The sequence below is a fragment of the Alosa pseudoharengus genome, unplaced genomic scaffold (assembly GCF_046254945.1).
Source record: "Alosa pseudoharengus isolate Yale_2024_CS ecotype anadromous, Long Island Sound unplaced genomic scaffold, YU_APseudo_1.1 YU_APseudo_1.1_scf_16, whole genome shotgun sequence".
Lineage (NCBI taxonomy): Eukaryota > Metazoa > Chordata > Actinopteri > Clupeiformes > Clupeidae > Alosa > Alosa pseudoharengus.
This window is the reverse complement of record NW_027468630.1, coordinates 16,663,568-16,691,148: the sequence shown is the minus strand read 5'-3', so window position 1 is coordinate 16,691,148 and position 27,581 is coordinate 16,663,568. Positions and strand designations below refer to the sequence as shown.

The 27,581-nt window shown below is 44.7% G+C and overlaps 2 protein-coding genes across 2 annotated transcripts in view; one reads left to right on the top strand and one right to left on the bottom strand.

Moving 5' to 3' along the window:
- Window positions 1–1,713: 1,713 nt before the first annotated feature.
- On the bottom strand, window positions 1,714–21,795 carry tbc1d2 (TBC1 domain family, member 2). Its single transcript, XM_076287237.1, has 15 exons — window positions 21,471–21,795; window positions 19,465–19,873; window positions 18,354–18,465; window positions 14,397–14,520; window positions 13,415–13,911; window positions 13,071–13,195; window positions 12,419–12,607; window positions 11,671–11,880; window positions 11,165–11,275; window positions 9,021–9,193; window positions 8,148–8,666; window positions 7,793–7,913; window positions 7,419–7,604; window positions 3,045–3,166; window positions 1,714–2,874 (listed from the first exon to the last, which is right to left on the bottom strand). The coding sequence occupies exons 2-15, from the start codon at window positions 19,825–19,827 to the stop codon at window positions 2,673–2,675; spliced, it is 3,054 nt and encodes a 1,017-aa protein (XP_076143352.1). The 5' UTR covers window positions 19,828–19,873; window positions 21,471–21,795; the 3' UTR covers window positions 1,714–2,672.
- A 705-nt stretch (window positions 21,796–22,500) lies between these two features.
- The window catches only part of elp1 (elongator acetyltransferase complex subunit 1), a 15,280-nt gene continuing 10,199 nt past the window's right edge, over window positions 22,501–27,581 (top strand). Inside the window, exons 1-12 of the mRNA XM_076287236.1 lie at window positions 22,501–22,593; window positions 23,042–23,193; window positions 23,374–23,526; window positions 23,723–23,804; window positions 24,672–24,752; window positions 25,199–25,284; window positions 25,368–25,467; window positions 25,726–25,816; window positions 26,094–26,217; window positions 26,345–26,438; window positions 26,799–27,026; window positions 27,567–27,581. The exon at window positions 27,567–27,581 is cut by the window's right edge and continues 156 nt beyond it. Coding sequence (XP_076143351.1) covers window positions 23,044–23,193; window positions 23,374–23,526; window positions 23,723–23,804; window positions 24,672–24,752; window positions 25,199–25,284; window positions 25,368–25,467; window positions 25,726–25,816; window positions 26,094–26,217; window positions 26,345–26,438; window positions 26,799–27,026; window positions 27,567–27,581 — 1,204 coding nt within the window. The 5' untranslated portion in view covers window positions 22,501–22,593; window positions 23,042–23,043. The remainder of the gene's footprint in view (window positions 22,594–23,041; window positions 23,194–23,373; window positions 23,527–23,722; window positions 23,805–24,671; window positions 24,753–25,198; window positions 25,285–25,367; window positions 25,468–25,725; window positions 25,817–26,093; window positions 26,218–26,344; window positions 26,439–26,798; window positions 27,027–27,566) is intronic.

Sequence of the window (27,581 nt, the reverse complement as noted above, 5' to 3'; positions counted from 1 at the left end):
GTCGGTGCCTTTAGGACTGAGTGCTAGCCTCCCAGAATGCAATGTGTGTGAATGCTGGTTTGTGTAATGTCGGTTTTAGTTAGTGTAATTGCGTTTTCCTTTTCATGTATGTGTTAGCTTGTGTAGTCTTTCTTTAGGTTTTACCTCATGTGTTTTACCCGGTGTATTGTATGTGACAACCCTGTTTGTGTATCGTGCTTGTTTTATTGACTTCCCTTGTGTTTCCTATGTAATGGTGTCTTGGTCTTGGTCTATGTGTTGGCTGATTCCCGCTTCCGCATTAAACCTTTGATTGGACAACTGTGTGTGTCGCTATCAAATCGTTACAATATATTCAACAGAATTGGTGGTATTTCTTTTGTTCTAAAATGTGACAAAACCTCAGTACAAAACTACTGTTAGGCTATTGGCCTACCTTATCTAAATGTAGCCTACCAAGTGTGTTCATGCCTGTTTCATTCACAACTTCTCACCTCACAAAATGGAACAATGTATATTACAATCAACATAAGTCCATGTTTTCTCTAGATGGTTTGACAATAGTGTTCATACTATTATTTCCTTATTTGATAGTTCTGGCACTCTGACTCCACCGCATGTTGAATCTGGGGCTAACTTCAGTATCGTGCCTCCCAGTCCCTTTCATGGAATTTAATTTACAGATGAAAGCTATTTCTATTGGGTTAATTCAGTTTATCAAAAGTCATCTGTCTTTTGGTATGGACAGTGTTGAAGCTATTTGTGGTTTAATTTTATTTAGTATTAACATCCTTGATTTATTATTATTATTATCATCATTATTATTATTATTTGTTATTATGTTAAACTGGGATTATGTTTCTTTATTATTTGTATTTTTGTTTTCCATTATGGGAGTTTAATTTAAGCTTGCGTTAATTGAATGGGCCGTCAGGTGCAAAATGTACATATGTAGGTCAAGTGGGATGGGTTTGGGAGGGCACCGGGGCATATGTAGGTCAAGTGGGATGGGTCTGACAGGGCACCGGGGCATATGGTTTTTACCAGGGATCAGAGACGTGAAGGCTGCGTTTGCTGGCTGTAACCTGCTGACGAAATGGTGAATAAACCAACATTGAAATGCCTTTTCTGGTATTCTGGACATTGAATTGTTTTCTTGACCTGCGTAAAGCCTAATCCACACGGTGCCAGGATATGGCCATTTGATTTGTTTGATTTTGTTTTTGTTAACGTATAAGGACAAATAGCCATTACAGATAGTATAATACAACACACACTTCTTTTGGATGTGATTGATGTGGTAGACTGAAAATGTTACAACAAACACATACTGTACGCCAATTCTTTTTTCACATTGCTCTGATTCTGTATGTATACGGCACAACCTACAGTTGCATATCTTTAGACTGAACCTCTCACACTGTTCAGTCTCTATATTGCATATACATTGAACATACTGCATACTGTAGTTTACACACTGCACAGACTTTAGTGTATTTTGGACATACATCCAACTGTATACTGTATAACACAAGCCATGCTGTAGGTCTGTCATATAATTATTCTGTACACAGTTTTGTTCTTTTGCACTTTTGATTAAATGCTACCTTATTTTTACTCTGCACAACAACAACAAAGTTGAATCTCATCTAATCTAATAATGTAGTAATACATGTATGTGTCATGTAAAGTAGACACAACTGCTTTGGAAGTAGTTTCTCTGTAAGTCTCATAGAATGCTAAGAGTCTTAGCCCCTTTATTGTGAAAATGGGGTTCACATGCAATCTTTCACATGCTAATGCATACACACTCACACACATATAGGCTGTGTCCACAACTCTTCACACACCCACGTGTGTTGACTGTTATGTTGTGTTAAAGTGTGCGGATGTACTGTATTAGCATGCAGTGACTTGCTATAGGTTGATGGTCCAGAGTCGGTCTCCTAGTGTCCACATTTGAAGCTGCATGTATGGGTCAGAGTAATGATGACATAGCATGTCAGGTTGATTATGAGTAGTACAACCCTGTAGATAGATTATAGTGTATTAGAGTGATTTATAACTGATCAGATATTAGATAAGATTGAAAAGGTATATTTTCTTAATATTTTAGGAGCTTTCTATATCTTTAGTCCAATAGGACAGTGAAGAGGCCTTCTTGGCCAGGGCCCATTTGAAAAAGAGATACCAATCTCAATGTGTTCTTTTCCCTGGTTAATAAATAAAGGACAAAATAAATAAAAAAGAGAGTGAAAGGAAGCGAGTAGAGGAGAGAGAGAGATGGGGTGGGATTGGGAAAGGACCTGGGTTGGACTCGAACCCAACTCTGTGGGCACATGGACCCGACTGTGGTATGGGTGCTGTCACCCCAGTTGTCAGTTGCGCCACAGCTCCCCCCTTCTATGCAATTACTTACCTTGATGCATGCTTATCATTAATTATGTTGAACGATGACAACAAAAACTTGTGAGCTAAACTTAAATCTTAAAACTTAAGCCCAAGACAGAGAGGTCCAGCCTAATAAAATCTTGCATTTCAAGGCAGAGACTGACCTACTGTGGCCCTGACAGAGCGAGACTTTGAGGAGTGTGAAGTTTGAGCTGAGTGCGGCTCAGGCAGGTGTGTGTGTATGACTGGGCAAATGTGTGTATAAGTGTGTGTGTGTGTCTTTCAGATGAAGCTGTGCAAGGTCAGTTGAGTTCATCGTCGTCACTGGCGATGTCGTCCAGTGCTTTGTCGTGCCGTTCGGCATGCTGGGAGCTTTGCTCCCTCAGCTCCGCCTCCCGCTCTTGAAGCTCCGCCTCTAGATGCTGGCGATGCCACGCCCTCTTGCTGCGCAGGTACTTCTTGGTTAATGGGTTGATCTCACCGAATGCTATGTTACGCAACTTCCTGTCAGGGAGAGAGTTTAGACATGAGTGTGTGTGTGTGTCATTAGCAGTGGCACATGAGCTTATGTCTCTATGAGTGTGTGTGTGTGTTCTTGTGGGCCCACACCATCTGATGACAAACACATGTACACACACACAGTTTGTGTGTTTGGTGAGTGTGAAGTGACAGACCTGACATCAGTGATGCTGTTGGGGAAGAAGAAGAGGTACTGAAGGATATCAGTGTTGCTTTGCATCTTCAGAATCTCGTCCTCCTTATACTTCAGCAAGGCCAGAGCATAGCGTAATATGACCTGACCACACACACACACACACACACACACACACACCAGTGCATATTGTAATATGACTTCAGAGTTTTATAAAGTAAACACAGGTTCATAATTCAAGAGTGGAATGGCAAAACTAGGTATACCAATTTACTACTTTTACGTAGAATTTAGACCTTGGAGTGCACTGCACTCACACATACATACATAGGCAAACATATGTGCATGCCATAGACATACACACACAGACACACTGTCAACACATATCTGCTCCACAGTTACGAAGTAACTTAAACAAACACTTGAACAAACTTGTGCACAAACACAACTTCACATGAATGAATGAATGAATGAATGCACATTCACAGGAGTACCAACTCTCATGCATTGGCCGTGAGACTCACTCATTTGATTGGCTTCACAGGCTCTCACGCCACACCCCCGATTTCACACGCTGCAGTGTCAACCCGGTCAGTCAAATAATGTCAGGTGACCAGACATTCACATTTCCCCCGGCATGTCCTCTATTTGAGATCTAAAAAATGCATCCGGCCGGAATTTCAAAAACGTCCGAGATTTTGTTCTACCTTAGCAGGGGCGTCACTAGACCTGCGAGAAAATTAACTTGAACTTACATAAAATCTAATCATATTTGAATTCTGCACGCAGAACGCAGAAACTCTTCACTCAACACGCAAACCCTACATCACGATAAACAGCAGACCTTACCAGATATGAGGATATAAAGCATGTCTCTGTATAATAAGTGATTCCTGAGTAATCCGGTTACTCAACAGATCGAAACGATGCTTTTTTAGAGTAAATAAATTTCTTGGTGGAGCTCATATACAGTGTGCAGACCATCTCCCTCTCTCTCCGACATGTTTTGTCTGGCACCTGTGAAAATATATTTTGGATGTGCGCACCCGTTTTCCACAAAAGCCATAGAGCAGTGGTTCTCAACCTTTTTTCAGTGATGTACCCCCTATGAAATATTTTTCAGCCAAGTACCCCCTAACCAGCGCAAAGCATTTTTAGTTGAGAAAAAAAGCCACTTGTCCCTCCGTGTTTTCACAAGAATTACACAATTCCATCGTTTGAGTTTTGACAGTGATTGACAGGTGATAGTGGGTGGCATGTGACAGGTTGGGTCGAACCATCCTGGTATGGGGGGACTCTGGGTTTTTAGGATAATGAAATTGAATAGCCTACTGATGTATAAAATTCATTTTATGAACTTATATTTTCCTAAAATATTTATTAAATAATTGTTTTTAAAGTATTTTTGCATGGATTCTATTTTTTAAATATATGTATATTTTAAAATCTCACGTACCCCCTGGAGTGCCTTCACGTACCCCCATTTGAGAACCACTGCCATAGAGTATCCTACCATTGTGGTTCTTATATTGCCAGATTCCAGACAATCCCACTTACACAGATATGAATATATATTTCTACTAGCATACTTCCTAGTGATATTAATGCAAAAATATGAAGAAAAAAAATGATAAGACACAATTTTTTTTTTCTTGACTGGTGCAAATATTATCACATCATACTTTCCCAGCTATGGGTAGCCCAAACTGTCCTGTATCTTATCTTAGATTAACCAACGTCCTTTAAGTCCCTCCACTCGGCGGCCATATTGCAAGCCTTTTGGCCACTTATGTGCCTGCGCAGGGCTTCATGACACTAATCTTGCTCAATGTATTCACATGTCAACGTTTTGCCGCAGAAGGGGTGTGATATGCGTAGACAACTGCCATATTGCCGTTACAAACTAACCCCATGCATTTCTATGGAGGACTTTTGGAGTGCTGTGTCTCCTCCTTAGAAAGTCTCTGGATGAACTAGCTGAACAACACCACTGACCACTTCTGCATAATTTCATGGAGTGCTGAAATGTACACTTTTTTGTGTGAAGTGAAACTCAGCATATATGAATTGTGTTTGAGAACTTATTGCAGTATCATCATAACTATGGCTTAGGTTACAGGACACATATTTCCATCCATAGATAAAAATAATCAACTCTAATATCTGAATTGTGCTTCAAACTGCACCAGGGGTGCGTTTCTAGAAAGCGTTTAGAGACTCTTTAGAGCGTTTAAAGACTCTTTAGAGCACCGCAGTGATTAATGGTGTAGTGGCTAAAGCAGGTGACTTGTTGTCCGAACGTTGTAGGTTCGATTCTCTTATGAAGTGAGATTGTCTTCTTGCTTCTGACTACGTGCAGGTGAACTAGTCCATTATCCATTATGCCCCCAAACTATGGAACACCCTGCCTCTGTACATCAAGCAGGCGAGTTCAGTAAATATTTTTAAAAAAGATCTGAAAACATACCTGTACAGGAAAGCTTTTAGTTAACTCGTCTTATCCTGTAGACTACTTTTTCAGATTATTCTACATCTGCTGCTATTGGAGGGCGCAGCCAGCCAGAAGCAGATGGGCTCCCCCTATTAAGTCAGGTTCTGCTCAAGGTTTCTTCCTGGAATATGGGAGTTTTTCCTTGCCACAGTTGCCATATGGCGTGCTTGTGGGGGGTAAGAGGGTTAAGGCTGCCAGTCTTATGACATGTCATTTTCTATATTTTTGATATGTTGCTGAGTGGATCATAAACGGCCCCAGCAATGAAGAAATGTGATTGATAATGACTGACTGACTTATTTTGTTACATGCTTCAAATGTAAAGCACCTTGAGCTGCATTCTGTGTATGAAAGGTGCTATACAAATAAAGCTTATTATTATTATTATTATTATTATTATTATAATTATTATTATTATTATTATTATATTATTATTATTATTATTATTACTAGTGTGACACATGGAAATACCAAATAAAGCAGTGCAACTATATTTGAAACAATTGTTTTTGACTGATGTCATGTTCCTAATGATCTCTCGATGCATAAATATTTAGGGTCAAAACCTATTGTTGTGTCTCGTAGGCCTACTCTTACTCGGAAGTGAAAAGGAGAGAGAGGATGCGAAGAGACAGACAGTAACACTTGCGATACCCTAAAATTTGTGTAGGCTATATATTTTTTTAACATAGATATTTAACACACAAACAAATGTCGACATAGGCTGTGGCAGAGAATTTCTAGGGGGTGGGGTATTACACGTTACCACTGTTTCCACCAATGATATGTATCGCTGCATCATCAACAACGTTGTTGGAACTACGGTGTTCGAACGGCAAAGGTAGCGAATTGCGACACAGGTACGATGCTTTCTGAAAACAGGTGTTACAACGTCGTTGTTTAATCGCAAGTTGTGTTGTACCACGGTGGTTGAGCAACGTCGTTGCTAACTTTTCTAGAAACGCACCCCTGATTGATGCATTTAAATGTTAAAATATACAAAATTTGGTGACGCTTTACTTGAAGGTATCTACATAAGAGTGACACTGTCATAGCCCTAACACTTACCCTAACCCTAACTTGTCATGACAAAAACCGAATGACACTTAATGACAGAAGTGACAAAAGTGTTATGTCAGAAACGTTTGTGACTTGTTTCTAATGTTTATGACACGTTCATGACAGTGTCATGTCACTCTTATGTAGACACCTTCAAGTAAAGTGTAACCCAAAATGTTCTTCCCTTCCCCCAACCTCCCGAGGATGACACAACATCAGAGGAACGCAGGTTCAGCCAATAACCAAACATGTTTATTTCTATTTCTATTTTGTTTGGTAAGAATTCCAATTTATGTAAATCAGTGGTTCTCATTCTTTAGAATTTCAATGGCCTAGTAGTAGATCCCTTTGGTACCCTAATGTTAATTTAACTCTGGGACCCTGGTCCCAACACTGAGAACCACTGATGGTATGAAATGGTATAATTTTGTATCTTTTATTTTTTGCTGTACAGATGATAATGATGCTGAATGAGCCAAACAAAACAGGTGTGTATGCGACAAAATTTTGGTTGGCCCTACTGTACCAAATCTCACTCCAAGGTTTTTTGAATAGATGGCAGCTATGCATTCACACCTAAACGTGGGTGTAAAAGAATGTTTGTTTAGTGTAAAACTGTTACTGGCAACTTCTTTGAGCTCTCCTCTGTCTGGTGTGGGTCTTTGCGAGTGTAAAGGGGTGCTGACAAGAAACATGGGAATGTTTATTTGGTTCCTGGCAGAATTGGCCGAGTTAGTTCCTGTAGTAGCAGTGGGGATGGCAGAGAGTTCCTTGGTCAAGCCGCACACACACACCCACACACACACCCACACACACACACACACACACACACACACACACACACACCTTGCTGCCCTCGTAGAGGAAGGCGTCCCAGAGAGGGAACAGAATGTCGCTGGGCAGCTCCTCCAGGAAGATGACAGGGAACCATTTGAGGCTTACGTTGACCACGTCCACTGAGTGGGCCTCTAGGTGAACGCTCACGCGGGGAACCTTGTCAGCCAGCAGCTCCTTGAACACACACTGGTCCACCTAACACACACGCAAACACACACACACACACACAGAAACACACATCACACAGATACAAAAACACACATACACACACACACAGACATTAATACTCACATCAACAGAGATTCCTACAGAGTAAAAAGTAGGGTCAGGATGGATGTAAGGTTGAGGTTGAAGGCTAAAGGTTAAAGTTCACAGCTGGGTACCTGGCAGCCCAGGAGGGACTTGCTGAAGTAGTCTGGAGGCATGATCGCCTCTATAATGGCCACAAGACACCAAAACGCCTCCTCTTCATCCTCTAAAACAAGCAACGCCAGTGCCGCTAACCTGAAACCACACACACATTCAGTTCAATTCAGTAAGAGTGGAATTGCATACCTGATTTACCCTTGACAGCCCACAGTAGTGTGTGTGTGTGTGTGTGTGTGTGTATCTGTTTAACCCTTGGCAGTAGACCACAGTGGAATTGTGTGTGCATGTGTGTGTGTGTGTGTGTGTGTGTGTGTGTACCCGTTGAAGCCTTGGCAGTAGCCCACAGTGTGTATGTGTGTGTGTGTGTACCTGTTGAAGCCTTGGCAGTAGCCCACAGTGGGGTTGTGGCAGGCGAAGGCCAGTAGGACTCTGCGCAGCTGTTCGTGGATGGGACTTGAGGGGGAGCTAAACCTCTGATTGGTTGTGAGGGTGCGGTGCAGGTCCAGTTGGATCTGGTGAGCGGCGATCCTGGGCGCCAGGTGGCAGCCCTGGGTCAGGATGTGGTACCGGTCAGGGTTGCTCTCTCTCACGGCCCGCGTGCGAACCCACACCAGCCAGCGCCACACTCGTCTGCGGTACTTCTGCGGCACGCCGGCCCTGAGCAGGCTCTTGAGCTCCAGCGAAGGGCAGAGCAGGTGGGCTGGGTTGGACGGGCAGTGGGAGGCACTGGAGCCGGACAGGAGCTGCTCCCAGCGGGCCACCAGGGGGCGCTCATCCTCCGGCTGCAGGCGCCGGCTGCGCAGCTCCAGCGCGTTCAACCTCATCATCAGCTGCACTTCTGCAGGCGCGTAGTCCGGCACCAGCTTAAAGCCATACGCATCAAACTCGCTGCACAGAGAGAGGAGAGAGACTCTATCAAAAAATCCATTATGGAAATTTGAGACACTAGAGTGAGTGAACTAAGATTATCCATAACTGTGTGTGTGTGTGCGCGTGTGTGAGTGTGTACATCTGCAGGCCTGTAGTCCATAAAACCATATGCATCAAACTCACTGTGTGTGTGTGAGAGAGAGAATATGTGCATGTGTGTGTGTGTGTGTGTGTGTGTGTGTGTGTGCATGTATGTGTGTGCGAGAAAGAGTGTGTGTGTGTGTGTGTGTGAGAGAGAGATAGAGTGTGTGTGAGAGAGAGAGAGAGAGAGAGAGAGATGTGTGTGTGTGTGTGTGTGTGTGTGCATGTTACCTGGTAGGGCTCACACTCAGTGCTCCCTGCAGTGCGTCATCTATCAGTGCACGGAGTTGGTGTGTGTGCACCTGTGTGTGAGTTTCACTGCACACACTGCTTTCTCTCAGCTGGTGTAACACACTCAGGTAGCGTTTCTCTTTCTCACAGCTGTGGGCCTCTAATAATGCACACTACCACACACACACACACACACACACACACACACACACACACACACACACACACACACACACACACACACACACACACACACATATTAAACACACAAATAGCATACCATACACACACATATTAAACACAAATGTATCATACTATATACATGCTAAACACGGGTGATTGACAAATCAGGCTTTTAAAAACATGTTTTCTTAATATCTTTAAAATTGACAGAATGCATGTTTTGAAGTTGGAAGGCTGTGTTTAAACAAGTCTTATTGGCTGTGCAACATTTACAGGGGTTTTAATACATTTTTAGACTGTCAGGTGGCACAATGTCGCAACAATGTCTCCTGCCCCCCTGATCAGTAAAGGTCACTTGGGGACCTATTGATGAGGCAATATCCTGTTTACTCTTTTCCCTCTTCAATTCAAAATAAACATTCTATGAATGCAGTTGCACCACCCTGATTTCAGATATGCACATTTTTGGACAAAGTTTTTTTTTTTTTATGCCCCCATATTTATTTTTAATTTCCTTACCTTTTAAATCCTATATTTAATAGTTTTCACACAGGGCCCTATCATGACATTCTAAAGTGCATCGTCACTCGTCAAAAGTCTATTCAAATTTAGTAGGATGTCCAGTTCACATTGGGAGGGGTTTCGTTCTCAAAAGTGGAGCGCATGGTGTAACAAGGTGTTCCTAGGTCTTTTAATCAGTCATATGGGTGTGTTTGGGGCGTAACATCATTTTAAACCAATGAGAATGACATCTGTCATTCCCTTTAACGGCGCAACGCGCGATATGTCAAATAAATGCATCGGTATTTTGGCATTCAACGGCGCATTTGAAGGAGGCTGCTTGCGAGACCGTATGGAATAGTCATTCTTAAACCATGCTTTACTAAAACCTAGCATAGCCTTCACACATTTGCACTCGTCTATTATTTGAACTCATTGGCAAAGTGAAACTAACTTCACCAAGGAGTCAGTCAACGACAAGACAGTTATATGCAGTTACTTTCACTATTGACTGACAATGGGTTACCATCGAAAACATAGGCTGGAAAAAGCAACACTTACCCTAATGTTGCTCAAATGACTGAATAAAACAACGTTTATCCTGCAGAGGAGTTGCATATATCTCGTGACAGTGCGTCTTCAGCTGTGCTCCATACGTGTCTCTCGCCTCTCCCCTAATCACTTTTAACCGTCATTACCAATTTGCAAATGATGGTGAATAACTACTCATCATGAGATGTACAGTATTTCGTAATATCTTTATTCTAATTATGTTTCCCATTGTAATCGTGCAATTTGTAATGCTTTGCATGGACGTGCGCTGGTGTGCGTTCATGAATGATAGAAGGATGGTGTGTGCACCTGCCAATATGACTGTTGACATGCGCTCTTAAAATAGCATATGAACAACTCGCCATTGACTTCTGACCAGGTTTAGGTGGTGTATGATAGCGATTTTTAGACAATGCGCTAGGTCCCTCCCTAGGTTGTTAATTGCCACACCCCTGGGCGCAATGCTTAAAAAATAAACGTGCAAAATAACGAATTAAACTTTCCGCGAATGAATAACGAGTATTACGCCATGCGCTGGTGGCCCAAAATACAGCTCACAGTGTTAATTTGCTCGGATGGTTGCACCACCTGACATTTTGAGGGTTTGAGATGTATATCATACTATACACATATTAAACGCACATATATTGTACTATACACACAACACACACACACTTATTAAATGCACATATCATACTATACACACAAACACACATATATCATACTACACACACACACATATTAAACGCATCTATGCAAACAACAGCTGTACATGTGTGTTTAATACTACAACACATACACATACAAATGGAGATATACAGAATGATACCAGACACACACACACACACACACACACACACACACACACATACACACACACACACATACACAGTTACACACACACATACCTTGACCATGAGGCTCTTCTCCTGTTGGGAACTCTGCCTCCAAAGCTGCGTCAGATAATGGATCTCAGAGTTCAGGAACTTATTCTGGGTACGATACGCCTCTAGGTCATCCTGAGACATGTACACAAACACACACACATACACACACACACACATACACGCACAATCACACATGCACACAAACAGACACACACGCACACACACACACATGCACACACACATGCACACACACATAGATACTGTTTAAATCAAGGATCTGAGTTGGAACTCATGTAATATATGTCCTGAGAAAAAGAAAAACAGGGCAGAGAAGATGTGTACACACACACACACACACACACAGACACGCACACACACACACACATGCACACACACATAGATACTGTTTATATCAAGGATCTGAGTTGGAACTCATGTAATATATGTCCTGAGAAGAAGAAAAACAGGGCAGAGAACACACACACACACACACACACACACACACACACACACACACACACACTCACCATCAGGTGTCGGTTCTCCTGCTTCAGGTTCTCCTCAGGTCTGGATGCATTGTGTATGTCGCCTGTGTGTGTGTGTGTGTCGCCTGTGTGTGTGTCTGTGTCTGTGTCGCTTGTGCAGTCAGCCAGTTGTTGGGAGAGCTTCAGCACCACCTCCTGCTTGGCTTGGTTCTTCTGTAGCATCAGCTGAAGGGCTTCCTCAAGTTCACACACCTACAACACACACATACACACACTCAGACACACATCCATAAGTTTCTCCCACAGCTTTCTCTTTGTCATACATCTGTCTGTCAGTCACACACCTGTCTGTCTGTCACACACCTGTCTCACTCACACACACCTGTCTGTCTGTCACACACCTGTCTCACTCACACAGACCTGTTTGTCTGTCACACACCTGTCTGTCTGTCACACACCTGTCTCACTCACACACATCTGTCTGTCACACACCTGTCTCACTCACACAGACCTGTTTGTCTGTCACACACCTGTCTGTCTGTCACACACCTGTCTCACTCACACAGACTTGTTTGTCTGTCACACACCTGTCTGTCTGTCACACACCTGTCTCACTCACACACATCTGTCTGTCACACACCTGTCTCACTCACACAGACCTGTTTGTCTGTCACACATGTCTGTCTGTCACACACCTGTCTCACTCACACAGACTTGTTTGTCTGTCACACACCTGTCTGTCTGTCACACACCTGTCTCACTCACACACATCTGTCTGTCTGTCACACACCTGTGTGTCTCGCTCATGTAGTTGCTGCTGCAGATCCTCCACCTGGGCCTTTAGCTGAACAACCTGTCGTTCGCGGTGACGGAGCATTTCTAGACGCTGGTCCTCACCAGAGACAGACAGGAAGTCTGCACACGCCCGCTTCTCTCTCTGAGATGCCTCCAACGCCTTATAGAGAGACACCACCAGCTCCTAGCACACACACACACACAACACACACACATACACACACAACACACACACATACACTCACACACACACACACACACACACACACACACACACACACACACACACACAACACACACAGCAGCCGTGGCCTACTGATTAGTCGAACCCCGACCAGTAGGAAAGTGCCCTTGAGCAAGGCACCTAACCCCTCACTGATCCCCGAGCACTGCCCGAGTTGTAGCAGGCAGCTCACTGCGTCGGGATTAGTGTGTGCTTCACTTCACTGTGTGCTGAGTGTTTCACTAATTCACAGATTGGGATAAATGCAGAGACCAAATTTCCCTCACGGGATCAAAAGACTGTATACTTATACCTACAAATGCAAAGACACCCACATACAAATACACACACACACTCACATTTACAATTCCTCTGTGTCTGTATACCTGTGTGTGTGTGTGTGTGTGTGGGGGGGGGGGGGCACCTTCTGTTCCTTGGCCTCTTTTTCCTGTGTGAGCACTTCGAGCTCTAAACAGAGGCTTCGGTTTTTCCTGTTGCGCCCAGTTGGTAGGGTGGCAGAGAGATGCTTTGGTGAGGAGAGGGGGCGCCCTGTGAGGTGAGGGGGTAATGAAAGTTATGAAGTTAATGAAAATTACATACAAAAACATGTTTTTTTTTTTTAACTGGGCACATGCTCACATGATAGCAATGACACAAGTCTCTCAACCAAGTACACAATGTATAGGTGTACAGGAGTGTATCTTGGGTCACGTGTGTGTGTGTGTCTGTGTGTGTGTTTTTCTCATTAGTGATTGAAGTAGGACTTACTCCTTATCTGAGCAGGTATGGTTAAGGAAGTTGATCTCTGATTGGCTGTAACCGTAGTGGGTGTGAACGGAGAGACTGTTTCCCGATTGGCTGTGTCCTCTGAGAGTGTTTCAAGGGAGGCTGCTTCCTGATTGGCTGTGTTGTGAGTTGATGTGTCCATGGAAGATGTTTCCTGATTGGCTGTATCATGACTGGATGTGTCTAGAGAGGCTGATTTCTGATTGGTTATGTCGTGGCTGGATGTGTCCTCGGAGGTTGTTTCCTGATTGGTTGTGTCGTGACTGGATGTGTCCTGAGATGTTGTTTCCTGATTGGTTGTGTCGGGACTGGGTGTGTCTTGAGAGGCTGATTCCTGATTGGTTATGCCTTGAGTGGGTGTGTCCCGAGTGGCTGTTTCCTGATTGGTTGTGCCTTGAGTGGGTGTGTCCAGGTTAGGTATAAGTGAAACAGGGGCCTGATCCAGGTTAGGCACAGTCTTCTTATTAAAACACAGATTCCTGTAACACACACACACACACACCAAACAAACACACACACACTGTTGACTGTCTGGTTGAACATAGGTCAAATAACTCTAGTCTGGCCTTGGTTTTCAATTTGAAAGTAATTTAGAGGAGTGGTGTGTGTATGAGATCTATGGTCTTTTAGGCCCCCACTGTCGACTTCAAGGCAGCGCTGCCTTGAAGTCGACTGTGGGTGCCCAAAAGACCATCAGGCTGTGCATGAACTCCTGCTTACACACTCCCTCCTCTCTCTCTCTCTCTCTCTCTCTCTCTCTCTCTCTCTCTCCCACTCTCTCTTTCACTCTCTCTCTCATATCTTCCTTTTTTCCTCTTTCTCTCACCACACTCACTCCTCATCTTTCCCCAATTTATATGCCTGTGTGTGTGTGTGTGTGTGTGTGTGTGTGTGTGTGTGTGTGTGTATATGTGTGTATGTGTATGTGGCATGTGTGTGTGTGTGTGTGTGTGTGTACACTCACTGGAACTCTATAATGGGGTGTTTCAGTGAAAGGTTTAGTGGGCTCCTTAGTCCAGGAGAAGGCCGGTTGGGTGCGTCTTCGCCTACAAACTCCGATGGCATTTTAACCTGGGGAATAAATTCCACTAAAACACACACACACACACACACACACACACACACACACACACACACACACACACACACACACACACATATTTACAGTTCCAAACATTGATGGAAGTATGTTACATGTTTTGACAGGTCTGATCAAACACAAAATGCTTAGTTTGTACTATTCATCCATTCTGCACTAGTGGTTCTGGGTAGATATGGCATAACCGTCTCCAAATGGATACGCTACCTATTATTGCAGAAATGGAAAATTTACTTTACTTTTTGCATTTGGTTTACTTTGCAGTCGTAAAAAACAAGTCTGTGCACATGTCTAAGACTCCCAAACACAATAACGATTAGATTGCACTGGAATCCCAGGTTTGTGATACGTGATACTGTCAGCAACACGCACACACACGCACCGCACAAACGCACGCACAAACACACACACACACGCACATGCACACACAACTGAGAATTTATTTAATGCAATCATCAGGCAACAGCCAGTCTACACACTAATACTGACACAGAGAGAGAAGGAAAGGGAGAGAGAGAGAGGGACAGAGAGAGAGACAGAGACAGAGGGCTCTATCTTGGTGATCTAAAACGCAGCGCATAGCGTATTCTTATCATGACGCAAAGCGTATTCCTATCTTACACCCAAATTGTTCGCCATGCACTTCTCTTTTATTAAACAATATGGCCAGGGGTGTGGCAATTAACGACCTAAGGTGTGGTCTAGCGCATTATCTAAAAATCGCTATCTTACACCATCTAAAAAGCATTACGCCACTGACCAAGAAAAACCTGGTCTACAGCGAAAGGCGCATATGAAGCACAGCTGAAGACGCACTCTCATGACATGTAAGCAGCAACTCCTCTGCAGGATAAATGTCCTTAGGTTTTTTATTCAGTCATTTGAACATTATTGGGGTAAGTGTTCCTTTTTTCAGGCTATTCAAGGGTAACCCATTGTCAGTCAATGGTGAAAGTAATTAACTGTGTATAACTGTTTTGCCGTTGACTATTGAAGTTGCGCTGCTTGCTGTTAAAGGAAATGACAGATGTCATTTTCATTAGTTTAAAGGATGTTACACTCAAAACACCCATGACTGATTATGAAACATAAGACAAACCTTTTTGCGGCAAGCGCGCAAAGTTTGATAACAAAACCACCCCGAATGTGGACTGGACACACTCCTAAATGTATTTAAGCTTTTCGCTACTGACAATGTGTTTTAGATCACCAAGATAGGGCCCAGAGAGGGAGAGGGAGAGAGAGAGAGAGAGAGAGAGAGAGAGAGAGAGAGGGAAAGAGAGAGACACACTTAGGACATAGACACTGAGTTTGTTCATGTCTGTACACGCATGACATACCTCACATACAAACCAGGGATAGCAGTACACACGCACGCACGCACGAACACACACACACACACACGTGTTTGTTTTTTCTTGGTCACTTACACACTGTTAGCAAGCATGTAAACTAATCATAACAAAAGAATATAAACACTTTTCCCACTATTTCCGCACATGATGTGTTGAACTTTCGGAGCAACACACTACACACAACCTCTGTGTTCATTCTGTACATCTCTGGCTGCATCATGGCTCATTTAGTACCACTAGTGCAGTGACCGTTCAAACATGCCAATACTGTAGAAAACCCGTAGCACAATTACATGCCCGCAGGTACACCTGCTTTAATAGGGCGATAGGGAAAACATCATTCTAGCTAAGCATTCAATAATGAATACTGAATATTATATTATAACATATATTAGCCTATGATTAATGTGCAGTAAGCAAAATGCAGGCATGGCTGCATGTGACATTTTTACAGATCAAAATGACATAAGCCTAACAGCTGTTTTGACTTAAGGCTATATGTTTATTAAAGCGATACTCCACCATTTGGGGAAATACACTCATTTTCCACCTCCCCTCGAGTTAAACAATTGAGTTTTACCTTTCCCCAGTTAATCCAGCTGTTCTCTGAGTCTGACGGTAGCACTTTTAGCTCCAGCAAATTGAATCAGATTAGACCGTTAGCATCTCTTCTATAAACTAATGGTCTAATCGGATTGTTCAGTTGAAAATTGCGCCAACCGGCGTGTCAATTAAAAAAAAATAGGTGAGGCCAGGCGCCTGATCCAAAAATCATTATGCCACTGACCAAGAGAAACCTGGTCTAAAAAGCAAAAAACGCACACAAGCACAGCTATTTTGAGCTGACTGTCACAAAATGTAAGCAGCTCTTAGCAATGAGTCCCAGGCAACGACTCGTCCGCAGGATGAATATCCTTAGGATTTCTATTCAGTCATTCAAACATTATTAGGGTAAGTGTTGCTTTTTTCAGGTAATGTTTTCAATTGTAATCACTTGTCAGTCAATAGTGAAAGTAAATAACTAAGTGTAAAACTGTTTTATTGTTGCCTATGAGACCACGGTGAAGTTAGTTTCAGTTTGGATGAGTTCAAATAATAGGCGAATGCAGATGCAAGTAGGCTGTACTCTGCTAGTCACACACACATGTAGTAAAGCAAGGTTTAGTGTTGCATACACGGTCTCGTGTACAAGCAGATTCCTCCAGATGCACTGACTGTTGATAGACGAACACGCTGTTTGATGTTGCACTCCTTGCTCTTAAAGGGAATGACGGATGGATGATGGATATTACGACCAAAACACACCCATGACTGATTAAGAAACATAAGAACAACCCTTGAACAATGCGCCTGACATTCTGGCGAACTTATTACACCGCCAAGATAGCGAGTTTGGACTGGCCACACCCTAAATGTATTTAAATCATCCGCTTCAGATTGTGCGCTTTAGATAGTTAAAATAGAGCCCCAAATGGATCCCAAGTTCATTAAATGCATGCTGACTGGTTTAGATGTATGATTTTGTGTTCATTTTTTTTCATTCACACGCACAGTGCCAAGCTTCCAACACTAATTGCTTTGGCTACTCGTACTTATAAATGTAGATGGGCTATTAGTTCTGTATGTTGTACATCAATGCTTCTAAAAATAATAATCTTTAAGTTCCATATAGTTCTGTATATACTAGTTCTATATAGACTGTTCCACCTACACTTCTGTGTGTGTGTGTGTGTGTGTGTGTGTGTGTGTGTGTGTGTTTCTCTGACAGGAAACAGTCTGCAGACCGAAGCTATGAACCATGAATCCTGTCTTGACTTTCTCACACACACAGAGAGACACACACACACAGACACACACACACACACACACACACACACACACTCACTGTCATCCATGATGGGAAATGAGCTACACCCAATGCAGGACACCGTGACAGCATTGAGCAGCTGTTTCAGTGACCAATGTGTGTGAAGGAGAGACATGGTGGGTCCTTCACCCCCCTGCCGTTAGACAAAACATTCAGCACCTCCTCAGTAGACCACACAATACATTACAAATATTTGACTGCATTTTTACAGTAATACACATCACATGTGTAATTTTAGCATCTCTGTATTTAATTAAGCAATAAGCCCCGAGAGGCCGTAGGTTACGCTGATTCTGCAACAGCTAAGGGGAACCCCTACTACTTAGCAGTAGTAACCTACGGCCACTTAGCAGTAAAAACCCTGTTGCTGCTGCTGTTGTTGTTGTTGTTGTTGTACATAAACATGTACATGACCATGTCAAAGTAGTGTGCATTAGTGGCAACCCTGCTGATTTTGTTGTAGTGCATACCTGCCCCTTTGTGTGTGTGTAAATCCCTGCAGTGTATGTGGGTGTGGCTTTGTGTGTGTGTGTGTGTGTGTGTGTGTGTGTGTGTGTGTGTGTGTGTGTGTGTGTGTGTGTGTGTGTATGTGTGTCTTACCTGAAGTGTGTGTGTCAAGGTTGGAGTTTGCATCTCCTGTCTGCATCCTGTGTTGCAATCGTAGGAGTTGTAGCTGCTGCAACCAGTACATCATCAACTCATGACTAGCTGCCTAAAACACACACACACACACACACACACACACACACACACACACACACACACACACAGTCAAAGATCAAAACCACACACAATCTGTCAAACTATAATCTCAGCATCTCACTGAGTTTTTGCAAATCATTACTGAAACTGTTCACAAGATACATCTACTGTAAGCCAATTCACACGAAGATTCGAGTGACAAGACAAAACCGTTGCAGAAGAAAGCTGCAGCTGTGTGAATTATTGCATGTCATTGTCAGCTGTTGCAACCATTGCAATGTATTCATCATGTCAAATTGTAGTTGCAAGTTTTTAGAACACTTTTACCTCACATCGTTTGTGACGGTTTGAATCCACAGTTTTTTTAGAACATGTCTTGCAGCAAGTTGCTGGTTTATTAAATGTTGCAGCTCATCTAGTTTGTGAATCTTTGGTGTAAATTGGCTTTAAGGCACTGCCCTTGAGATGACTATCCATGTAGGACACACCAGGTTGTGATGTGGATGGGTTCCTGTGACAAGACTAAGACAGGAGACCCATTCTCTTGCTGTTTTGTTTCTGCACACATACACTCACACTCACTCACACACACACACACACACACACACACACACACACACACACACACACACACACACACACACACACACACACACACACACACACACACACACACGCACACACGCACACACACACACGCACACACGCACACACACACGCACACACACACACACACACACACACACACACACACACACACACGCAAACACAATTCTCTTTCTCAGACACACACCACTCTCACCTCTAAACATCATCTCCCTTACCCATACACGTACAGTACATTGTGTTTGTATGTGTTTGTGTGTGAGAGAGAGAGATGGTGTGTGTGTGTGTGTGTGTGTGTGTGTGTGTGTGTGTGTGTGTGTGTGTGTATGTTTGTGTCTGTGTTTGTATGTGTTTGTGTATGTGTGAGAGAGAGATTGAGTGTGTGTGTGTATGTGTATGTCACCTTAAGGATGACCATGCGTTGCGGTGTGTTTATGTAGAAGGTCCCTGGCTCATCCTGCGCTTCCAGTGGGTAACTGAAGGTGGCACTGGTGAGCTCTATCTGCCCCAGCGGTGTGGCGTCCTGCCGTGTGCGCCAGTACATTAGCAGACTGCGCCCAGCGTCATGTGAGAACCAACGAGTCTTCCAGAGCTTCAGAGGCCCGCCTCTCTTCTCCAGCCAACCACAGAGCCGCTGGGCCGGTTGGGGGCGGGCCTCAGAGACATCTGCAGCTGTTTGATTGGTGGTGAGGGGCTGCTGGGACCTGTCCGTCATCAGCTGGCTCGACGACTGAGACAACTGGGGCATCGGTACCGGCTCACTCATGTTAGCACTAATACTGAACACACACACACACACACACACACACACACTACAAACACACACAAACACATATTACAAACACATAGACACACACATACACACAAAAAACACACATCATAAACACACATTACAAACACAAACACACACACACACATAATGAACACACATACACTACAACATTCACCTACCACATTTTGACTAGTATTTATAATCAAGCTTGCAGATGACACAACGGTGATTGGTCTCATCAGCAACAACGATGAGACAGCCTAAGGAGGTCCAGCACCTAACATCGTGGTGCACCGACAACAATCTGGCTCTCAACACCAAGAAGACCAAAGAGCTCATTGTGGACTACAGGAAGTCAAAAGCTGGCAGACACTCACCCATCCTCATCAACGGGACTGAGGTGGAGCGTGTCACAACTTCAAGTTTCTGGGTGTCCACATCTCTGAGGACCTGCAAACCCTCTACCCTGATCAAGAAGGCTCACCAGCATCTCTTCTCAAAGATGGTCCACCTGTCTTCTCAGATCCTGGTGAACTTCTACCGCTGCACCATCAAGAGCATCCTCACCAACTGTGTCACAGTATGGTATGGCAACTGCTCTGCCTCTGACTGGAAAGCACTGCAGAGGGTGGTGAAAACTGCCCAACGCATCACCGGTTCCTCACTCCCCTCCATCGAGGCCATCCAGGGCAAGCACTGTTTGTGTAAGGCGCACAGCATCGTCAAAGACTGTTCTCACCCCAACCACAGACTGTTCACCCCACTCCCCTCCGGAAGGCCTTACAGGTCTCTCCGCACCCAGGCTACCCCCCCCCATCCCCCGCCCAACCTACTAACACCACCCCCCTACCTTGCCTCCTGAGCTGAACCACAACCATGGAGTTGCTTTAACAGGGACAACAAGGAGGTGGGTCATTCCGTGTCAAATCAGATAAGGTTGTTGCTGCACCATCTTATTATTTTCAGCCCTTTGGCGTTTTACAGCCTGAAAATCACATTGTCTTGTAAGAAATGTTTAGGCATCAATATACCTCCACCCCCCCCCCCCCCCCCCCACACACACACACACACACACCGCTTTTTTGCACTTCTGGTTAGAAGCTAACTGCATTTCGTTGTTTCTACTTGTACTCTGCACAATGACAATAAAGTTGAATCTAATATAATATAATATAATCGAATCTAATATCAGTAGTAATTCCTATGGTCTCCTCTGCACTGTAGCTTTCTCTTTCTGTTTCTTTCTGTCTTTCTCTTTCTGTCACATTGGATAAACGTGTCTGCTAAATGAATAAATGTAAATGCCACACACACACACACACACACACAAACACCACAGCACTGAGGGCACCTTCCCTTTGGAACTGCATGGAACATTCATTGCGCTGTGCACTGAGCAGGTAAACATACAAATCATGCCATGCCATGCCCTTGCGCATACACGCACGCAAGCGCATTCATGCCCCCCCAATTCCTCCTGTTAGATTCCTGTGCTCTTTCCCTCTCCTACATGGGTCCTGTCTGTCTGGCACAACACGTTTGATTGCTGTTGCCGTCTGTGCCCGGCACAGGGCGAGGTGAAACACAGTCTGTGAAAAGAACTGGGCTTCTTTTCCGCCACTTCCACCGCCACTTACCCGCTGTCGTGCGCTTTTCGACGCGACTTCACACAACGTCAAAACTTCTTGTAAAACTTCACCACCTCTCCAGATTGGAACGCAGCGCAAACTCATGTGGCGCGAGGAGAGGAGAGGAGAGAATGTGTCACTTCCTTGAGTGCGTCTCTGCCGAACGGAGATCTCACTCAGATTCCCAGCCAGGGAGCGCCGGACCTCCTGCCAAACACACTGCAGCGGGCAGAGCGCATACGTCATGGAGCGCTAAATGCACGCTCAAGGGGGACGTGTGTGTGTGTGTGTGTGTGTGTGTGTGTGTGTTTACGTTGCCAGATTGGTGTCACCCTCAAGGTCTTGAAAGTTTGGATTTGAAAGGTGTGGTTCTCTGGCACATAACCGAGGCGTCCAATGAGCTCGTGAGTCAGATTAGGGATCGCTCCTTAACAGATTACAGGAAATTCCCGCCCCGCCGGGACTTGCTCTCCTGGCTACCCTGCCCATCATGTTGATTAAAACAGACTAATTAGGCCTAGGCCTATGAAGAGCATACATTTTACAGTTTCAACAGTCTATTAAAATCCTTGACACCAAGCCTGCGCTATAGGTTAATCAATAATATATCCTATATTATTTATTCTTTTGGGGATGGAGCAGCCTATAAACTTTTCAGCTAATCCAGGGCATCGAATTTCTACTCTGAACAAATTAACTACAATACATTGTCTGTAGCCTAGCCCTTGGAAGCCGTCAACGAAATAATCCATTATTTTACAATAGCAGAAAAGTGCTGTCGAAATGCCGTTATGGGCGAAACTCCAGCAGAGCCTGCAGGCTCGTACAGGACTCCAGAAAAAGCGAAAGCCGTCAGCGTCGATGCAACAGAGAAGCCCAGCCCTGATCTGCAAGCTGCAGCCTGGGGTACTTGATGCAACACGCTTGACTGGCATTGGATGCACGTCCACTCCAAACCAGAGTGCGGCGCGCTGTTATTTTTCTCTGCACATAAATCTATGGTGTTACGTCACAGGGTCAGAGTTCATAATAAGGAAAATTTGACAGCGTGCTTGTGTTGTGTTGTAGTGGTTTAAAAGGTGCGTGTATAAAAGGTACAACATTACCTGAATCTGAAGACGCAAGAGTAAAGGTATGTTCAATGTGTAATTTGGTGATAGTGTTAGTAATATACAGGGCATCGGACTCAACCCAAGCATTTTCCACGTACCTTTATACGTGGCTAGACAGACAGCCGTCATAGTTGAGATTAACGTTATTATATTTTATAACACATCTCACCTTAGATGGCGTCAAAGTTAGCTCAAAATATACATCTTTACTGCTACCTAGCTAGCAGCGAATAAACAGGCTCTGGCAGGCAGATATTAGCCCTAAAGCATGGTTGTATCTGTAACAGTGTGATTTTTGTCTACAAGTGTATAACGTTATATGTGCATAATGTGCTTTTGTTGGTATATTATATCATGGGTTGTTTATATTTCTGTCTGTGTGCGCGTGTTTCTATGGATGTGGTATGTGTGTGTCTATGGATGTGGTGTGTGTGTGTCTATGGGTGTGGTGTGTGTGTGTGTGTGCAGGTATGAGGAACCTGAAGCTGAAGAGGCGTGTGTGCTCTGTGGGGGTGCAGGCTCCAGGCTCCCCTCATTGTCTCTCCGTCAGGATGGACTCAGGCTCTCTGCTCATCGCCTCCGCCCTCTCCATCATCGAGTATGACCCACGGACTGCACAGGTAGCACACACACACACACACACACACACACACACACACACACACACACACACACACACACAGAGCTAACACCTACACTACAACCTAGCACACCAGTCACACAGGTAACACGCACCAATATGCTACATCACATAACAGCACACCTGGAGGTTTGACCATGCTGGTACTGTGTGTGTGCAGGTGCTGGATGAGGTATCCCTCACGGCAGAGGACTACCTGCCGGCGGATGGCAGTGGGACCGTAGTGGGCATCCAGGACCTTCCAGATCAGGAGTGTGTGTGTGTGGCCACAGCCAATGGAGACGTCATCCTCTACAACCTCAACACACACCAGGTACACACAGCTTTGTGTGTGTGTGTGTGTTTGTTTGCTTGTGTATGTGTGTTAGTGAGAGATACAGTGTGTATTTATTTGTGTGCTGTTTTTAGGAAAATTATCCTATTTGCCAGTTTTCACTTGACAATTCACTAATCTATGCTTTTTTGTGTGTGTGTGTGTGTGTGTGTGTGTGTGTGTGTGTGTGTGTTAGCTGGAGTGTGTTGGCAGTGTTGATACTGGCCTCACGGGAATGAGTTGGAGTCCTGATCAGGAACTGGTCACTTTAACCACAGGTCAGTCTATGTCTCACATAGTCAGTCTCTCTCTCTCTCTCTCTCTCTCTCTCTCTCTCTATCTATCTATCTATCTATCTATCTATCTATCTAACACACACACACACACACAAACACAAAAATAAATACCATACTTGACAGTGACATACTGTACATTCTGCTATCACAACAGGCAAAAAGAAAAATAAATGTCAGAACTAATGACATGTATCCCTAGCAGACCTGGTTAGATGTTTAGCTTTCGTCACCTACTCCATTTAGTACTTTCAAGTAATTATGCATCCCATTCTAGCACACACAAGGCATTTGTAGTTAATTAATGATCAAGGCAGTGAGACCAGGTACCTTAATTCCTAGTGGGGATTAGCTGAGTATGTACAAAATAAGTCACAAGTTATGACACTCCTCTCCTTCTTCACTCCTCTCCTTCACTCCTCCTCTCCTTCACTCCTCTCCTTCTTCACTCCTCCTCTCCTTCACTCCTCTCCTTCTTCACTCCTCTCCTTCATTCCTCTCCTTCACTCCTCCTCTCCTTCACTCCTCTCCTTCTTCACTCCTCCTCTCCTTCACTCCTCTCCTTCACTCCTCCTCTCCTTCACTCCTTCTTCACTCCTCCTCTCCTTCACTCCTCTCCTTCACTCCTCCTCTCCTTCACTCCTCTCCTTCACTCCTCTCCTTCTTCACTCCTCTCCTTCACTCCTCTCCTTCTTCACTCCTCTCCTTCACTCCTCTCCTTCTCCTTCACTCCTCTCCTTCTCCTTCACTCCTCTCCTTCTCCTTCACTCCTCCACTCCTTCTTCACTCCTCCTCTCCTTCTTCACTCCTCTCATTCTTCACTTCTTCTCCTCTTACTCTTCCTCTGTGCAGGACAACAGACCATCATTGTGATGACTAAGGACTTTGAGCCGATTACTGAGGTTCAGATTCACCAGGAGGACTTTGGGGAAGGTGTGTATACCAACCAGGGATGGATTACTGCACGGACATACCGGGCCCAGGCCCAGGGGCCCAAGGGGTCAGGGGGCCCTGAAGCCCAAGCCTGCATGGAATCATTGCCTCAATATCAACAAATTAGGATGTAGGCTATGAATCTGATTGAATTTATTATTGGCCATCCCCAAAATCCACCAGAATACAGGAAATCACATCAAACAAATTACAAAATTTCTGGGGGAGGACCCCCAACCCCCCCTCCAACATATGCGACAATTACCAGGGGCCCGAAAGTTCATAATCCGTCCATGATACCAACATTCACTATCTTATGCACACACACACACACACACATGAATGCTCACACCACCTAATCTATGTAGTCAGTGTTCTCAGAATAGACAGAGCTTGATTAAACACCCACTTCTCTTGGTTGTGTGTGTGTGTGTGTGTGTGTTTAGGGAAGTTCATCACCGTTGGCTGGGGAAAGAAAGAGACTCAGTTCCATGGTTCTGCAGGCAAACAAGCAGCACAGAAGAAAAATACTGTATGTCTAGCAAACACACACACACTCACACTGACACTCTTACACGCACTCTCACACACTCCTTCCTCTCCGTGCTTCCACAGGAAGTGTTGCCTGCAGTGGAGTGGGATGACCGAAGGCCTCGAGTGACGTGGAGAGGAGATGGACAACTGTTCGCCGTCAGCGCTGTGTGCCCTCAGACCGGTACACACACACACACACACTGTCAGCGCCATATGCCATCAGACCGGTACACACACACACACACACACACACACTGTCAGTGTTGTGTGCCCTCAGACCAGTACACACGCACACACACACACACTATCAGTGCCATGTGCCCTCAGACCGACACACACACACACTTATAAGAAATAGACAACTGCTGCACAAAAATACTTATTCACTCCCACACATCCTGTAACGTCCTGTGTGTTTGTGCGTGGGTGTGTGTTTCAGGAGCGAGGAAGGTGCGGGTGTGGAACAGAGAGTGTGTTCTTCAGGCCACCAGTGAGACTATCAATGGCCTGGAGCAAGCATTGTGCTGGAAGTAAGACACACACACACACATACACAGCCACCTCTATACTGAACTTGCACACATCACTGATTCACACACACAAATTAATTCACACCAAGGACATCACACACACACACACACACACCACCACACACCAAACGTAATACACACTAAACCCCCCCACACACACACACACACACACCAAGTACGATATGTATCATACATAGGACAGGCTTCCGTCAGTACTCCAGGGAACAGCCTAGTTAAATGTGTGTGTGTGTGTGTGTGTGTGTGTGTGTGTGTCTAGGCCCTCTGGTAGTCTGATTGCCTCTACTCAGCGGCATCCAAACAAACACAGTGTGGTGTTTCTGGAGAAAAACGGCCTTCTACACGGAGACTTCACACTGCCTCTTCAGAAGGACCAGGCCAAGGTACAGACACACTACCTTTATACACACCTTTTATGCACCTTATAAAGACCTCTCACTCAGAGAAAGCAAAACACATACCGAGAACGAGTGTAAACTGTGTATTGTGCGTGTGTGTGTGTATACGCAGGTGAAAGAGCTGCTCTGGAACAGTGACTCCACAGTGTTGGCCGTTTGGTTGGAGGACATGAATCCAGGGGAGGATGGCCTCATAAACACTCAGAGTAAGACACTCACACTCCCTCACTTGCTTACTCACACTTACTCACTCACACACTCACACACTTGTTCAGTCACTCAGTCTGTTTCCACAGTCAGGTGAGGTTTGTAAGATAAGTCTATGGTCACTGTGTGTACATGTGTATCTCTTCTGCTGAAAATCCTTAAACAGCAAGCTCTCTCTAACCCTCTCTCCTTCTCTCTGCCTCCCTTCTCTTTCTATCTTTCTCTCTCTCTCTCTCCCTCTCCTTGCTCGCTCTCTCTGTCTTCCCCCTTTCTCTCTCTCTCTCTCTCTCTCTCTCTCTCTCTCTCTCTCTCTCTCTCTCTCTCTCTCTCTCTCTCTCTCTCTCTCTCTCCCCCCCCAGTCCAGCTGTGGTCAGTAGGGAACTATCACTGGTACCTGAAGCAGTGTCTGCGTTGGGGAAGTGGTCAGGAGGCTCCTATGTGTGTGGTGTGGGACCCAGAGCGCCCTCTACAGCTGTACTTGTTGACGCGCGCCTGGACCTGCGTCACCTACCAGTGGGGCTGGACAACTGACCGCAGCTATGGAGATGCTGGTCATGACAACGCCAACGTGGCCGTGATTGATGGAGGTGAGGGCCAATTAGACAGCACAGATTGTCCGTAGGGAGCATGTGCATGTGAGGAGTACAACTTCGAATTTAAAGTTCTCCTGACAGTGTTACAGCAGTGTGTGTGTGTCAGTGTGTGTGTGTGTGATGTATGATGTATGTGATATCTGTCTGTCTGTGTGTGTGTGGAGATATAGTGCTGTTGTGTTGGTGTCACTAAAGTGTGTCTGTTTGTTTGTGTGTGTGTGTGTTAGTGCGTGTGTGTGTGCGCATGTGTGTGTAGATAAGGTGTTGGTGACCGCGTTTCGGCAGTGTGTGGCCATATATAATATATCTGGTGTGTGTGTGTGTGTGTGCGCGCATGTGTGTGTAGATAAGGTGTTGGTGACCGCGTTTCGGCAGTGTGTGGCCATATATAATATATCTGGTGTGTGTGTGTGTGTGTGCGCGCATGTGTGTGTAGATAAGGTGTTGGTGACCGTGTTTCGGCAGTGTGTGGCCATATATAATATCTGATGTGTGTGTGTGTGTGTGTGTGTGTGTGTGTGTGTGTGTCTGTAGATAAGGTGTTGGTGA

Excerpts from the sequence above, each read along its gene's own strand:
- tbc1d2 (XM_076287237.1), bottom strand. The coding sequence starts at position 19,827 with ATGAGTGAGCCGGTACCGATGCCCCAGTTGTCTCAGTCGTCGAGCCAG. Across the intron at positions 12,608-13,070 it reads AAGAGGCCAAGGAACAGAAG|GAGCTGGTGGTGTCTCTCTA; the intron begins GTGCCCCCCCCC and ends TGTGTGTGCTAG. Across the intron at positions 8,667-9,020 it reads CTGAGTGTGAGCCCTACCAG|CGAGTTTGATGCGTATGGCT; the intron begins GTAACATGCACA and ends CTCTCTGTGCAG.